We start from the raw sequence: 17,819 nt of genomic DNA, 5'->3' as shown, positions 1-17,819 counted from the left end.
TGTGAAGTTTCATTTTATTCTGAGCCCCACAAGAAATAATATGACTGAATTTAGCCGTGAGCCCTATGAGGTTTCCTGTTTGAGGGTATTTACTAAAGTCTTTTTTATCTAATTTTTATTGCAAGAACACATCACAAGCACTATATACAAATATAAATCATTTTACATATATGTTTTTTTAAAAATAAGATATTAGTCTAAAACTGCGGTGTCAGTCACTTCCCCTCGATAGTGCGCACTACAGAGTGGACGAGCTCCTCTCAGCTGAAACATCTACGTTGGATTTCACTGGCAGTTTCTGATTCGTTTCTCACACGTTGCCACAAGCACAGACGCGCAGTGAACCGTCACATCCCTTTACCGACCGAGGCGGGCTCTCGGTTACCGAACCCTGTCGAACCGGGGCTGTTTGGTGTTGTTTTGGTCCGGGATGGCGTTCATGGAGCAGCAGCCGCAGCCGTTGTCCGGCAGGAAGCCGCCGCTGGACGACACCGTGCCGCTGATCTCCGTGATCGAGGCCAGCCAGAGTTTACAGTCACACACGGTAAACGGCCGCGCATCCAATAAACCTTTCATATTGATTACAAATACGCATTTAAATGTTAGTAAAACAAAGATTGAAAAGGGTTTCAAATCAAGCTTTAGGTGGCATGTCGTTTTTTTATGTTAACCTGGTTGTTTCTCGATTATTTGTCGATTAATATCAAATTAATCGCATTTATTTTCAATATAAGATGAGTTGATGTTTAGATGTTTAATGTTAATTTCAGTAGTCAGTACTGGAACAATTTTGTAAATATAAAAACATCATTTTGAATGAAGTGTTGAGGAAGTAGTGGCCTTTGAAATGCTTTAACGATATTTTATTTAAACATTTATTTATTTATGATACAATCTACTTTAAAAGAAAGTGATAGGGCTATGTAAATATTAGCTGCTTTGTTGATTTCGATTTTATCTATCAATTTAATAAGATTGAACAATATACAAGTAGGCTATTTTCATGAAAAGATATGGTATACTGTAGACCTCATGTGACATGTAAACTAGACTGGATCTGGTCATGTTGATTTACTGGCAAATTTATCATTTGCATTTGTGCAGAAAGACATTTCCTCTTGCTGTGAAACCAAAGACACAAGAGATTCGAGTGTTTCCTTTCACCTTTATTCATCTATTCGTTTCTCAGTCATTCATTTGAAAGTGCAGTCTAGTAAACTACTTTCAGTTCTATCTTGCGTAAACTTTACAGGCTGATAAATGTTTTCTTTTTAGAGTAGAGTAGATTCAGGGTAGATGAACAACTAGACCGTAATCATCAGTTAAATGATTGATTATATATATTTAATGCTACTTTGAAAGCTGAAAGTCACAATGTTGATATGTCTTAAGATATGAGGAGTGTGAAAATAATCAAGCACAATAACGGATAGTGTTGCGGATGGAAACTCGTTTTAGTCTACTGGAAACTATCAGGTGATGTTTTGAAGGAGAGTCAAACATTAATGTGAATAAGAAGTGGCTGTAAGCGTCAGGGTCTGCGTGAGGTTTTGGAGACTCTGTTACATTTGGCCTTTTCGCTTCCTGCTTTGGTCTTGCTTCACAATTCGGCTGTTAAAACCACAAATCCGTGACAACATGACTTTGATCTCTTGAATACCCAATATTGTGAAGAAGAAGAAAAACAAAGATGGCTTGTTGGGCTGGTTTCCACTAGTCAGGCTGAAGTAGTTTGGTGATTTTGGGGGTGAAGACCAGCTGAACCTGTTTTTTTTTTCAGTAGGATCTTTATTACTAGTTGTAATGTATATTTGCTGCTGTGGATTCAGTCCTCATTGTTTGTCTCTGTTAACAGGAATACATCATTCGTGTACAGAGGGGCGTTTCAACAGACAACAGCTGGACGGTGAGTTAGATCTGTCTGTCTGTCTATCTATCTATCCATCTACTGCCGATCTGTGTATCTATCCATCTGACTATCCCTCTGCCTGTCATCTATCTTTCTATAAGAGGGGAAGTCATGGCTTAATGGTTAGAGAGTTGGACTCGTAATCCAAAGGTTCGAGTCTCAGGTCCGGCAGGGATCGTAGGTGGGGGAGTGAATGACTAGCGCTCTCTTCCACCTTCAACTGAACCCCCAACTGCTCCCCGGGCGCCGCAACATGGCTGCCTACTGCTCCGGGTGTGTGTGCACTTAGGATGGGTGATTCAATGTAAACAGATGAGTCGTGGCCTAATGGATAGAGAGTTGAACTTGTAACCCGAAGGTCGTGGGTTCAAGTCTCAGGTCTGGCAGGGATTGTAGGTGGGGGAGTGAATAACCAACACGCTCTCCACCCTCAATACCACGACTGAGGTGAGACCCTTGAGCAAGGCACTGAACCCCCAACTGCTCCCCGGGCGCCGCAGCATTGGCTGCCCACTGCTCTGGGTGTATGTTCACTACTGCGTGTACACTTGGATGAGTTAAATGCAGAGCACAAATTCTGAGTATGGTCACCATACTTGGCCACACACCCCTTTCCCCCTTTTTTTCCTTTCCCTTTCTGTCTGTCTGTCTATGTATCGTCTGTCTATCTATTGTATATCTGTCTACTTTCGGTCTATCTATCTATCTGTCTGTCTGTCTGTCTGTCTGTCTGTCTGTCTGTCTGTCTGTCCATTTATCTTTCCATCTGTTTATCATCTGTCTATCTGTCTGTCTATCTATCTGTGTCTATCTATAGATCTACTTGTTGTCTATCTATCTGTCCAACTGTCTGTCGCCTGTCTATCCGTCTATCTATCTGTCTATGTCATCTAGATCTGTCTGTCTGTCTGTCTGTCTGTCTCTCTCTCTCTCTCGCTCTCTCTCACATGTTTGTTATTGTCAGAATGATTGATTGTGGTTCTGATTTTCACAGGTCATCCGTAGATACAGCGATTTTGACATGCTGAATAATAGTTTACTGGTAAGTGTACCATTAGAACAAGTCTGTTCCATTCCCATATAAGCGTTTGACAGCTGCTGTTTCAAAATAAATTGAAAAGCATTGCTTTGACATCTCAATGGCAATGATTCACTCTTGCTGAGTCCTCAAAAATTCCCAGGCCCCAGAAAGCTTTTAACATTAACCTTCCCATCAGTGAAAGAGTAACTATGAGTCAGTCTCTGTCTTCACAGATCTCCGGCCTCAACCTGCCGCTTCCTCCTAAGAAGCTGTTAGGAAACATGGACCGAGAGTTTATAGCCGAGCGTCAGAAGGGTCTCCAGGCCTATCTGAACTGCATCACACGTCACCACGTCCTCTCCAGCTGTGAGCTGGTCAAAAAGTTTCTCGACACTAGCAATTACTCAGTAAACTACACAGGTAATGCAACCAAGGCATATTTTAACTCTAGAAAATGTGTTTTTGCATTTATTTGCCATTATTTGTAAAATCCTCCCCTTCCTTCTTTTTTCAGAAATAGCCTTACAGCAGGTGTCCATGTTCTTCAGATCCGATCCAAAATGGGAGGTTATTGAGCCGTTAAAAGACATTGGTGAGTAAAGCAGTTTAGTTACTTCTGTCCAATTCATTTCATATTATATTATATTTTTATAGCATATTTTATGTTATTTATTTTCATTTTTTTATGTGGGACAGAATTGGTTTTTAACATTGACCATGAATGATTGCGCTGTCAGCCTTGAGATACAGCACAACTATAAAAGTTAATGATTTCAGTTTTATTGATTTGTTTCTCCCAATGACTCCGTTTATATGTAGCATCAGGAATTGGTTTACTTTGACACATTTAGTGTTCCTGACACATTGATGGATTTTAGAGGCTCATGTGAATTTTTTTTTATCCTCTAAAAACAGCCTGGGTTTCACAGCCGAGACACAGTTGAGAAGAAACTTGCTCTTTTGTTTCTATTAGCGGAAGATTCATTAACATTTGACATGTTCAAATTTCGTAATTTTACCTCAAAATCTAAAGGAAAAATAGAATATTATATTTCATTTAAAGAAAGTAAAGGCTATATGTAGGGCTTTTTCCATTATATTATTATTTTTTGTGAAACGTTAAGGTAATTTCCTGCAATCTGTCATTACCGAAATCATCATTACTGTAATGCAAAATATTACTTCAATATTACTTCATTTAAAATGTACATTTGTAAAGTATAGATTTTAAAATGTAAAAAAATTAACGTTTATTACAGTAAAAATAATTGGATTTTACGCATTACGGTAATGAAAATTTAAAGCAGAAAATATGCTTATTTTGATTAAATTAATGTCACAATGCAAATTTTATTATTATAATGTTTTTATTTTCTAATATTGGTTTGTAATGTGACATTCTTATATGAAATTTCTCCAGTCATCTAATATCTGTCTTTTCATAGGCTGGCGATTGAGAAAGAGGTACTTCCTAGTCAAAGACAAAGATCAACCCAAATACAAACAAGTATTAAGTTGGGTAAGTGTCATTTTGACCCATACAAACACAATTAAACCTTTTCCTGGATACTCTTGCTCTGTTAATCAAGTACTTGTACTCTCAGACTGTTTAATTCCCATTATTGCGTAACCCTGATGAAGTTGTTCCTGTTGATCGCATTCAACGCCACTTTGTTTGGCTGCACAAAGAACTTAATGAACCTACTAATCTCTCGTGACGTATTTGTGTTCATTTCCTTCTATAATTAGCTTTGTGTGACCCTTGTACCGACCATAATACATTTCTTTACCAATTATAGGTGGATTTGGGTCCAGATAAGTTCCTGTCCGACAAAGACCTCCAGTCTGCAATGAAGCTGCTTCCAACTCTGTCTGTAAGTCTTAAAAATTTGACGGTTACTAGAGCGTTGCTATATGGTTGCAAAAATGTTTTGAGGTTTTATGGTGTTGCTAGGAAGATTTGGCAGGTTTTAGGGCCTAAAACAAATGTACATCCATTTAGATTGCAAATCAATTTATTATAAATAAAAAAGTAAAAATATTGTTGTAGTGTGTACGGTACATATAGCGGTTTTGCGCTACGGGCGTCCCGAGTTCGAATCCAAACTCGAGGACCTTTCCCGATCCCGCCCCATCTCTCTCCCACTTCCTGTCAGGTCTGATCATAATAAAGTCATAATAAATGTTTTCATATTATAATATTTTCGGAATCATTTGACAATAGACATTATTTTCATGACAATTACGCACGGTTTCCTTGCTGTTATTGTAATGCGAAATGAATAAGAGTATATAATTTCAATTTTACTGTGTTAAGCTGAGCCGACGAGCTGTCTGGAATGAACTAAAAGAGCCCGTCTTTGTGTACAGACCCGAATGTTTGGATGTTTTGTGAGCAAACGCTGTCATGTGCTCTTGTTTTTCCTGCTTCCTCAACGTCAGCAGCCGTACAGCGAGATTAAACAGATCACTGAGAGAAACACAGATCTACAACAGACTCCAGTAACTCGCAGTGGAAATCATGTATAGACACCCGAACATAATCCACGCCGTTATTTATACACTATTATACACTGACAAATTTGGTGTAGAAACAATGTTCTCTCAGAAATTGCTAGAAATGTATCAATGAAACAGCAAATAACACATTGAATTAAACATGAAATTTTGCAGTAGTAGCACTAGTATTTTCTTTTAAAGTGTACTCCACTAACCTTAGTTTTGATTAGAACCTAAAGTTGATATTTTAAAAATAGTTTACAGTTTACAAATATAGAGTGTAGTTTTTATTAATATTTTTGAATTAGCTTTTATGTTTATATTTTTGGTTCTCATTTTAATACAAATATACAGTGTAGTTTTTATCAATATTTTTAAATGAGCTTTTATTTTTATTTTCAGTTCTCATTTTAATACAAATATACAGTGTAGCTTTTCTTAATATTTTTGAATTAGATTTTATTTTTTTATTTTGGTTCTCATTTTAATACAAATACACAGTGTAGTTTTTATTACTATTTAGGTTTAAGACATTAAATAAGAGTTTGCAGGGTTTTTCATAATTGTAATAGTATTAAAATTCTTATAAATGATTTAAAAATAATGAAATGTTTAAATAACTAATATTTATACATTTAATGGAAAAGTGCATTGTTATTGTTAAATAAATATGAAGGCATAAAATTATCCATAATGTATAAGTATATTAAAATGTTAGTTTTATTTATTTTTTCCCATTTAGTAACTTAAACTTATTTCAATTTGGTGCTGAGGCATAGTTTTTCATCTAAAATTTCTGTATTATTTTATTTCAGCTTTATTTCAAATAGTATTATTTTGAATAGTTTTAGTTAATATTCCATGTAATACCGTGGAAAAGGGTTACTTGAAGAAAAATGATCAGTCAGACGGAGGAATTCATCTGATGTCTGCATTCCAGATGAGCAGATTAAAGCAATCCAACCGAGATGCACGTTAATCAGGAAAGCATGACACAGTCATTTCTGACCATGAGGCTCATGGGAAAGCATGCGAGACATCTGAATTCTGAATTCAACCGCATAGCAATACCCTTATAAATCCATGTCCTTGTTCTTAAAGTGTCTTTTGCATGGACAAAAACACTGTGAGTGTTTGTATGTGTCTGAGTGCAGCTGTTCTTGTATTTTTCCGTAGCATTCAAACATCTCTTCCGTCAGTTTCGCTACAACCAGTGAATCGTCTGCTCTAGTCATTCGAGTTTTCAGCGAGAAAGGAACGCTAAGGGATCACATCTGCAAGGTTTGCTTTCTTTAACTTGACTGATCAAATATAACAAATTGCAGCATACTTGTATTTCTTGTAATTCTGTCTTGAATTTTGTGGATTCTTCAGGTGAAGCCCAAAGAGCCTTTTCTGAAGAAGTACTGCAATCCCAAAAAGATCCAGGGTTTGGAGCAGCAGCAGATCCGAACCTACGGAAGACAGATTCTGGAGGTCTGGTTAACAGTTTATGTTCATAATAACCAGTTTTCAGGAATTTGTAGACTTTTTCCAGTGCTTTTAAGGCAGCGCTGTAGATATTTCTCTAACATCCTGTTTAAGGTTTGTTTTAAACCTCTATGTCTGTAGATATTCAACTTTAAGCCTGAACAGCTTAACATCCATCCATTGGGTTTTACACTCAAGAAATTTTTAAAGAAAGGTTCAAGTTTGAACATCTCCCATTGACTTACACTGCTGTCAGTTGTTTGCGTTAATAACAGTTATGTTGTAATATTTGCATATTGAATTGACATTTCTTGCCTTTGTTTGCATAAAGAATTAGATTTTATCTTTTCTGTTTTGCATCTCTTTATTCATCCACATATGCTTTGTTCAAAAGTTGGGGTCAGTCAGATTTTTGTAGTTTTTCAGAAAAAAATAATACTTTGAATTAGCAAGAATGCAATAAATTAATCATAAATGACATTTATAATGTTATTCTGAAGACTGGAGTAATGGTGCTGAAAATTCAGCGCTTGCATCACAGGATTAAATTACATTATAAAATACAAGATAATACAAAAAAGTCCTTTTATAATAATATTTCACAATTTTGATCAAACAAATTTCTTTGAAAAAATAAAAAAAATAAAAAAAAATTAAACAGCTCTTATGCTGCTGTACTTCTTTCTGGAAATGTAAATATGTAATTTCCTGTTTTCTTCCAGGCACTAAAATTTCTCCATGACAAGGGTTTTCCGTATGGGCATCTTCATGCGGCTAACGTCCTGATCGAGGAGAACACGTGTAAATTGCTGGATATAGAGAACTCTTTACTGGGACTACCGTCATATTACCGACCCTATGTAACACAGTTCAGGAAAATTAATGTAAGATAACCTCTCTTAGTAAATAATTGAAATATTAGTAATTAAGATTTTAAAAAGCTGATGTTTTTCGTTTTATCAGACAACAGAAAGTATAGACGTCTACTCATTTGGACATTTGCTTTATGAAATGACGTACGGCCGCCCGCCTGACGCTGTGCCTGTGGATCAGTATCCTCCGGCTCCGTTCTCATCCGTAGGTCAGTATGATCTTCTGTACACTTTAGAAATGTTGTCTAGAGTTTGACTAAAGTGTCAAACAAATGCATTTAAACATGCTTAAGTTAAATCTGAGAGTAGTAGTCTCTTATTGTAAACTGGAAGCATAATCAAATTAGTCAAAATATTTCATCATTTACAGGCTTTTATTAGCATGGATGTCGTATTGTAATAGGCTAAATAGTTCAAGTTCATTTAGTAAGTTGACTTGCCTTTTTAAGCTACGGAACATTGGCAGTTGTTCAGTTTTAAACAGTAGTGGAATCCATACAGCAGTAATCTCAAATTGTGTTGTTGTGTTGTGTGTCATACGTTTGTAGTTAATGGTTTTATGTAATATGTAACCACTTGTTTTCTGTTTTCCCACAGTCTCTGTACTTCAGTCCATCTTGTCCACGGAAGCTTGCAAAACAGGAATGCCAACCATTTCCCAACTCCTACAAACACCGTGAGTTACGATATTCAGGCCTGCTTGTGCTCAGGAGCGAATCTCACAAAAATATCTTAATCTTTTTGGGACTAATTTTGCAATTAGTTCAAATTTTTTTTTTTTTTCTCACGTATATTTTATATAGTCTTTTTTTATAATTTTTTTTTTTGTTTTATTATATTTGTATGTATTAAATTTTTACTATTTTATATAATTTACTTTTTTAGAAACAAAAGTTATTGTAGAATTGTAGAAACAAAAATTATTGGAATAAGTGTCATGAGTTAATTAGTTTATTGCTTAATATCATGAAAGTAATGTCAAATTGCATTATTTGCAAATATGCAAAATTGAATATCTTATTCCTTTGGGGCCTGTAGTATTTTTTTTATTTTATTTTATTTACTTAGGGCTGCAAAACGATTATTCACATTCAAAATAAAAGTTTGTTTACATACTATATGTGTGTACATACTATATTTATTATATATATTTAAATATACATACATTATGTATATATTAAGGAAAATATGTTGGATTTATATGTAAAATATTTGTATATATTTATATATAATGTAAATTACATACAAGTATAAATATATATACATACTAATTCTTTAAAAAAAAAATACGTGTGTGTATTTATATATACATAATAAATATATACAGTACACACACACATTGTATGTAAACAAACTTTTATTTTGAATGCGATTAATTGTTTTTCAGCCCTAATATTATTATATAATTTTCTTATATTTTACATAGTATTTTATTTCTGAATATTTTTAAATATATTTATCACATTTTTATTTACATATTGCATTTTTATAATTTTTTTATAGAATTAAAATAATTTTCAAAAATATAGTTATTTGTATAATTGTCATGAATTCATTCATTTATTGCATAATATCGTGAAAATACTGTCAGATTGCAGTGGTGCAAAAAAAGGCCTCATTTTCAAAGTATAATTTTTTTTTTTTTATTATTTTTGGCGGAGGGGGGCGGGATTGGGAAAGGTCTATGAGCTGGGATGTAAACTCTGCTTTAAACTATTGGCACCGACCTAAATACAATGTAATCTTTTTTCTGTTGGTTTTTGGGGTGAAATATGACCCTAAAGTTGTTCTTGAGCAGTTTTGTGAGATTCATCCTAAGAGTGATGTGTACAGAGCATAAAGTCTTCATTTTATGACTAAGTCACGTTAGTGTGAAGCCAAAGCATGCGGTTTTCTTCTTTACAGCGGTAATTGTGAATGTTGACATTGTTTAAAACTGAGTTTAACTCTCGTTCTAACAGGTTATTCAATGACGTGCTGCTGTTTAACTCAGAGAAACCCCAGTTTAAGGTAAATACACTGAAGTAAAAACTTAACCCAACTAATTTTTGTTTTACTAAATACTTGGTTAAATCTTACTTCTTTCCAAACTCCAGATCAGCTCCAAATTAAAGGAGGCTCTGAAATCATCCAAGGAATGCTTGGAGAAGCGCCTAGTGGAGGAACAGAGGACGGTTAGCATTGCTTAATTCACTTTTGGTTTCTTGTGCAACAAACGTTTAGCTTGGCTTGCTTATGAAACGTTACACAACAGTGTCGCAAACACAAATTCATTTCAGTCTAGAAAAGTTGACTATGACATCAGCTGAATAAAATGTAATACTTTACAACAGGAATTTCCATCAAACTTTTTTTAGAAGTCCTGTAGATTTAGGTTTACGTAACTGAAACCTGCTGTGTTTTCAGAATCACCAGCACAAGAGGCTGACGCGAGCGCAGTCGCACCACGGCTCCGAGGAAGAGAAGCGGAAAAGGAAGATCTTGGCCAGAAAGGTACAAGATTTCAAGCGCTTTCCCATAATTATGATTCACACTGAACAATCACACTGTTTTATGCTAAACATAATGGTTGTTAAAATCAAAACGCCTGTTTTGGTTTCAGAAATCGAGACAGTCGACGTGTGAAAATGAGGAGGATCTTTCTGTCAAATACAATAACAACTCTGGTAGGTTTCATTTATTATTAAAGGAACACTCCACTTTTTTTGAAAATAGGCTCATTTTACAACTCCCCAAGAGTTAAACGGTTGAGTTTTACAGTATTTGAATCCATTCAGCCAATCTCCGAGTCTGGCGGTAGCACTTTTAGCTTAGCTTATCATAGATCGTTAAATCAGATTAGACAATTTCCTTTATTAAAAGAATAGTTCACCTAAAAATGTCCTCACCCTCAGGCCATCCAAGATGTAGATGAGAATGTTTCTTCATCAGATTTGGAGAGATGTAGCATCACATCACCAATAGATCCTCTGCAGTGCAGTGATCATTTCGTTGACGAATAATTTTTGTCATAATTTTCATCAACGACATTTGTTTCACTGACGAAAACGAGAAAATAACAAACTAAAACTCGTTTTGAATGACAAACTATGACGAAAATCTATTGATATTTTCGTTAACGAATCAAAAAGAGATGAAAATGTTAGGGAGGGACGATTTGGGAAGAGATTAATTCAAAATGAATCTGCTGCGTGGTTAGGAGGTTTGATGCCTACATATGAACCGGCGGGACATAAGCTAACATACACTTGCTGCACATCTCGAAAAACGTTCAAAAATGTCAATATGTGGGAGTAAGAGAAGAGCAGACATATGGATAAATTTGACGATGCAAGAGAGAACTCAGTTCGGTCCGGTTTTCTGAGCGCATACACACACAGACAGCACATCTCTCACAGAACATGAGTACTCTTTCACATCGCATGAACGGAGAAATACACACAAAATTATGTTGTATCAGTACATTGCATCGGTGCATTCAGTTTTAAAGGCATAGCAGCCTAATTTAGTTGCTATTGTCCGAGTCATTGATGTTAATCAAGCAACAAAAGAAAGACAGAAAATCACTCACTGCTCTTGACTGAATCAGTCTGAATTCATCTCAATTTATTTCTAGAAATAAATGTCTGCTTGAAAAAATGAAGAATATGGTAAACAAGTTGTTATAAAGAATGCATAATTAGCCTATATAACATTGGTGTTTCATTGAAAAGAAGACCATGTTTTTGTTCATGAGAAGTGGTTTTATTTCATTTTATCATAAAGGCATGTTGTGTGCGTCACCGCAGTTAAATCAGTATCTATCATGATATAACCTTAATATCAAACCTATATAACGAGTTTGGAAATTTTAGACAAATGCTTAATGAATGCATTACACTGTAACTAAACCCATTAGATTTTAGCTGACTAAATTAACTGTAGATTTAGTCGACTAAAATCTTATGATATGTAGTCGACTAAAACTACAAACAATTCAGATGACTAAAATATGACTAAAACTAAATGGCGTTTTAGTCAAAAGACTTTGACTAAAACTAAATCAAAATTGGTTGTCAAAATTAACACTGCTGCAGTGAATGGGTGCCGTCAGAATGAGAGTCCAAACAGCTGATAAAAACATTCCAGTCCATCAGTTGAAGACTTGTGAAGTGAAAAGCTGTGTGTTTGTAAGAAACAAATGAAGTGAAGTGACATACGGCCAAGTATGGTGGCCCATACTCGGAATTTGTGCTCTGCATTTAACCCATCCAACGTGCACACACACAGCAGTGAACAAACACACACCGTGAACACACACCCGGAGCAGTGGGCAGCCATTTATGCTGCGGCGCCCGGGGAGCAGTTGGGGGTTCGGTGCCTTGCTCAAGGGCACCTCAGTCGTGGTATTGAGGGTGGAGAGAGCGCTGGACATTCACTCCCCCCCCCACCTACAATCTCTGCCGGCCCGAGACTCGAACCCGCAACCTTTGGATTACGAGTCTGACTTTCTAACCATTAGGCCACGACTTCCCAAATCCATCATTCACAATTTTTTACTTCAAACTGATGTTTCCGGCTAAAATACGAGTCCTCTATCTGTAATATTGCAGTAAAAAAAAAGGTCTTCTCATCTGAATCAGGAGAGAAATCTGCACAGATCAAGCACCTTTTACCTGTGAAAACAGTCCAAAACAGCTCTAAACATATATTTTGGTGGATTTTGATGTGAGAGGACAACAGGAGATTATATTTTTTCACTAGTGGAAGTGTTATTGTGGATTATGGACTTTTTAGCCAGAAGCAATGCTTTGAAGTCAAAAACTGTTTGTTTCTTAGAAAACAAGAAACAAGCAGCTTTTTGCTTCACAAGACATTAATTGATGGACTGGAGGGGTGTGGATTATTGTGATGTATTTATCAGCTGTCTGGACTCTCATTCTGACGGCACCCATTCACTGCAGAGGATCCACTGGTGAACAAGTGATGCAATGCTACATTTCTCTAAATCTGATGAAGAAACAAACTCATCTACATCTTGAATGGCCTTAGAATGAAAAAAAATTCAGCAAAATTATTGGGTGAATTTTTGGGTGAACTATTCTTTTAATAAACAGCGGTAAATTTAATGCCAAATCCCTATGGAGAAAAATACTCAGGAACCCAAAACACTAAAAATATGACATTAATTTAATGTCATATTTTTTTTGTGTGTGCAGTTGAACCATTTAAAATCAATAGCAAAATAAAATTATGTAGCAAATCTCAAAGGGGAAAAAAAAGTTTAAAAAAATACCAATACTTAAAATTGCTAAATATCAAGTATGAAAAAAGGAAATTAAAAATGGTCAAGCAACCAACTTTACAATTTTTGGACCACTTGAGATGAAATTACTGTTTAGTAAAAAGTTGTAAACCATGAACCAAACAAACCTGCTTCGGAAAAATTGCAATATTACAAACTTTCTTCTGATACGAAAAGGTTTTTGACAAATGTGAAAAGGACATATTTTTTATGTCTAGTTCACCCAGAATTTGGAAATTAATAGCTTTTTTTTTTTTTATTAGGTGCATGTGATGTGAACTTAAGACTTTTAAAGGCACAAATACTGCCACAAACAGCCTTGGTGTTCATCGCAGATTTTCAAAGGTTTATCATTATTGCGAAAAGGCTTTTTCACTACCAGGACCCTTCTGTTGAACTTTATTATGACCTGATTCAAGATGCAGCCCTCAATGTTTAAATACACTAAAAGAACACAGTAAAAAAAAAAATCATACTTTTGTCTTCTAGCAGGTTCTGGGGCGAGTTCACCTCCAACCTGCCCGTCCTCACCCACTCCCTTACCAGGATCAGGTACATCCCATTTAAAATGTCCCGTCCATCCTTAATCATTATATAAAATACATCAGAAGAGTTTGTTTTTCCTGGTTTTATCCAAACATTCCCTTTCCACAGCCAGTATGTCCATGTCAACAATCAGTTTTCCAGTATAATACTGTATTTGTTGCATGATGTGGTAAAATGTTTTCGATTGTAACTCACCGGCGCATTAACATCTCCTTTTTTTTTTTAATCCAATAGAGACCTAATTTTTCTCATTTCCATAATCAGTCATCAAATTTCTCATGAAATCGGTTGCAATCTCCATTCATCTTACCAGATCATAATCATCCGATGTGTCGCCTCATTCTGATATGATCAGTAACTTGTGTGTGCCTCTCTCTCTCTCTCTCTCTCTCTCTCTTACATGCTGTCTTCAAAACTAGAGCATGCACCATTTTGAACGTGTGTGGGGTAAAGTAATTCAATAATCTATTTCCACCGTAAAGTTGCAGCTCACCCTCCCTCAGTAGTACATTCGGATTCCCACAGCAAAACTGTTGCTCATCAATATTAATGCATGCAAATGCATGCAAATTAGTTCCGTCCAGACCATTTCCAGCCTACTGAGAAGGGTTAATGCAACTTTAACTGTTCACAATCTGCAATTATCTATTTAGACACAAAAATTGCTTTGTTCAGGACTTTTTGAGGGCTTTTCTGAGGGTAAATTCTGTTGGGTTTTTAACAACAAATACTCAGTTTTTGTGGATTGTGATGGATTTTTTTCTTATATATGAAATGTATTAGTAAATGATAATACTTGTTTTTAAGATACTATTATTATATGCTCTTTTGAATGAGGAGTAAAAACAAAATAGTGGTTTTAAAGCAGTTACAGCTAAGTATAACTAGTATGCTGACAATACTTGCATCTTGCTGATTGGTTCAGACGGCATGAGTCATTCTGTCCATCACTTATTTCCAAGAAGGTGATTGGTCAGTAAATGACAAATCAGCAGTAAGATATTTAAAGTCAATATGAAATGGTAGTATTCTTTCTAATCACTCATATTTTCATGTAATAATTATATTTGTAGTATCGTTATTTTATTGTATACAATATTTACTTATGAAATATAAATGTTTCAAATATACATCTTTTAAATTAATTGTATAATTAATTTATTTTGAACAAATTAACATTTATAATTATATAATCAATGGTTATAATGTATCATTAATTATAAGATATTATACAATTATAATATATTGTATATTTACTTATTTTAAGTATTAGAATATTTTGTATATTTTTATATTTTATATTTTTATCTGAATTATATTTAATAGTTCAATTTCATTTCAATTATATCAGTATGTTTTCTATCATGATATATTGTATATTTATTTATAAATATTGCAAGTTTTGTATTTTTAATTATATAATTAATTATATTTTATATCAATATGTTGGGTATTCAATTATTAAATTTAAAATTTGAATATTACATTTTAGATTTTTTTTTTAATTAGTAATGATACAATTATTTTTTATTTTTAGATATTGTGTGTGTGTGTATATATATATATATATATATATATATATATATATATATATATATATATATATATATATATATATATATATATATATATATATATATATATATATATATAAAATTATATTTAAATGTTTTAAATGAATAGATCATTTCAAATTATCTTTACTTATTAATTATATTTTAATTATTTTAATAGCTAATTCATTTTTATATTTTCTTTAATAATATTTTTTATATTGCAATATATTGTGTATTTATGTATTAAATATAAATACATTTAAAGCTATTCAGTTATTTTATGTTGACTTTATATGTTGCTGCTTGTGGTAAGTGTATCATTCTGAACAGCTGTTGTACTTGATCGCTTCCAGTTTACGTACGGCACGGGATTCTGAGTAGCTATATTACATTTCTTTCGTGATATTCGATATAACTAAACAGTATTAGTAATATTCAGCTGATTGTGACGGACTGTTTCCTCTGATTCCCGCAGGAGCACCTCCAGCACCTCCTCCTCCTCCCCCCACTGCTCCTCCTCCACCTCCTCCCCCTCCTCCTGGGAATGAACCCGTCCCTCCGGCCCTCTCGCCTCCCGGTGGCAACGGCGTGGGCAGGAGCGCCCTCCTCAGCTCCATCCAGTCCTTCAATAAAGGCAAACTGAAAAAATCAGATATTGTTAACCATAGCGGCCCACGTTTGTGAAAAAAAAAAAAAACACACGCTCATCTTTGTTTTAGTGCAATTCATCCACTTCAAAGTCTTTTAGCAACTTGCATCTAGCAGTGAAAAGTTATTCTTTGTACCTGAACTTCTTCAGTGTTTTTGTTCATTTGTTTTATTCACAGCCCTGCATTTTTTGTTTTGTTTTAAGCTGTACCGATGTAACCTAAACAGTTCTGCTTGGACCAGCTGTCGTATTTAAACAATGGACTTGCACACTCATTCGGACGAAAAAAATCTTCATTTTAAAGTACTGACTTCTGAAGGCGAAGGCACAATATGGTGGAGAATGCGGGCAAAATATTTACTATGAATGAAAACGTAACTGGATTTTATTATTGGTTCATAAAACGAGTGATATTTGATCCTGACATTTTAATTCGACTTTGATTATGGTTTATTTCGGAGGATTTGGGATGATGCTTTTTAAGCGTTTGCCACATTTACAATTGTGCCTACAAAAGCTGAGAGCATTATTTGTTCTCTTCAGTTTTTTCCTGCGGAAATTTTGAGCTACATTGTTCGTTTTTTCTTTCAGAACAAAGTAATATTTGCATTCCTGTTCTGCAAGATCACAATCAATATGTTGCGCAAATAACGATATTTATACGATGTGTTTATCATTTACGTCCCTTAATGTCGCAATGAACAATGGCTTTGAATTACCACTGACGTGATTGTATAATGACCGTTGTGATGTCACTTATGCCGTCTAATCCTATTGGCTGTTGCAGCCCAGTAGAGAATTTCAGCCAATTAGAGACGAGAAAGTAGTGGTAAATGGAAGTGATTTCTTGTTTTGCACACACATAGAGAGAAAGAAACTTCTATAATTAAAATTCATCGCAGGGTCCTGTTGAAAAACAGATCCATTTGAAATCTAGAATGATGTACAGTAATGCACAATAGTTCATCTTTTGCTCCTGTAACAGTAAACTCATTTGTATATAGATTCATACGAACACTGAAAACATTACAAATATATACAGTAATCTGTATTCCCGGCTTTATCGTGGGGTAAGAGTTTAATAATGTTTTCATTTTCGCTACAGCACTTTACCGCTGAATATTTAGCAGTGGTCTGGAGAAGAAGAAATCTTCTAAAGTTTACACAGAGATTTATGTATGTCCGAGGACAGGAGAGGAATCGGTGTGTTTGATCATGAGTAAAATTGCCACTGATTTTCGCCTCTGTACAGTTGCCACAAACGTTGTTCAAAGCACTGGAGGTGAACATCCTCAAAATGCTACAAAATTGTTTCCCTGTTCTGAAAAACTTGTATTGACAATATTTTAAAAGAATGGTCTTGTGCTTTTAGTTGTGAACATTCAAGTAAAGACAATGGAACAGATCGCATGTGGTTCAATTCTTTCTTCAAACAAGCATAAATTAATAAATAACCATTATGTATAGATGTGAATAAAATAAATTATATTAAATTGTATTTTGAAATAAAATATAACAACTATCTATCTATATACATTATAAATGTGTATATATATATATATATATTGATATATTTGTATTTATTTTGAATTATTTTTTAATATAAGATTTTTAACTTCATTGACATTTATTAGCATGTTTATTAATGATATATTGCAACACTTTAAAACAAGTAAATATTTCAGATATTTTTATTACCAATTACATATTTCATTTCAACTTTGTTACATATTTCATGTGGTTTACAAATATGTTAGAAAATATTGTTAAAATTAGAATTGTTTTATTTTTATTATATTAATTTAACAATATGCTTTGTTAATCAACATTTATTCACTTCTTTAATAATATTGTACTATATATATATATATATATATATATATATATATATATTTCAAATGAATAAATATGTAGAGATCTCGTGAATTAATGTAAATGTAGTTGATATAAATTGTTATTTATTAATATTATTTTAACTAATGTTTTATTAATTTTATTTACATTTATTAGCTT

General features: G+C 34.0%; 1 protein-coding gene across 3 annotated transcripts; it reads left to right on the top strand.

The window, feature by feature from the left end:
* The first annotated feature begins 230 nt into the window (after positions 1 to 230).
* Positions 231 to 17,212, top strand: LOC306875151 (PX domain-containing protein kinase-like protein). Of its 3 annotated transcripts, XM_079425587.1 has the most exons (19): positions 231 to 544; positions 1,856 to 1,906; positions 2,904 to 2,951; positions 3,164 to 3,350; positions 3,445 to 3,522; positions 4,376 to 4,449; positions 4,730 to 4,804; positions 6,606 to 6,710; positions 6,804 to 6,905; positions 7,622 to 7,783; positions 7,863 to 7,980; positions 8,369 to 8,447; positions 9,733 to 9,781; positions 9,868 to 9,945; positions 10,178 to 10,264; positions 10,374 to 10,437; positions 13,545 to 13,607; positions 14,021 to 14,048; positions 15,633 to 17,212. In XM_079425587.1, exons 1-18 carry the CDS (start codon positions 431 to 433, stop codon positions 14,035 to 14,037), a joined length of 1,551 nt encoding a protein of 516 aa, XP_079281713.1. In that variant the 5' UTR covers positions 231 to 430; the 3' UTR covers positions 14,038 to 14,048; positions 15,633 to 17,212. The 3 variants fall into 3 exon arrangements, with proteins under 3 accessions (XP_079281713.1, XP_079281712.1, XP_079281711.1); XM_079425586.1 differs by lacking the exon at positions 14,021 to 14,048 and having other exon boundaries at positions 13,548 to 13,607; XM_079425585.1 differs by lacking the exon at positions 14,021 to 14,048.
* Positions 17,213 to 17,819: the final 607 nt, after the last annotated feature.

This window comes from Barbus barbus (genome assembly GCF_936440315.1).
Source record: "Barbus barbus genome assembly, chromosome: 9".
Taxonomy (NCBI): domain Eukaryota; kingdom Metazoa; phylum Chordata; class Actinopteri; order Cypriniformes; family Cyprinidae; genus Barbus; species Barbus barbus.
Note: the sequence above shows the minus strand (reverse complement) of the source record. Positions and strands in the feature narration are given on the sequence as shown.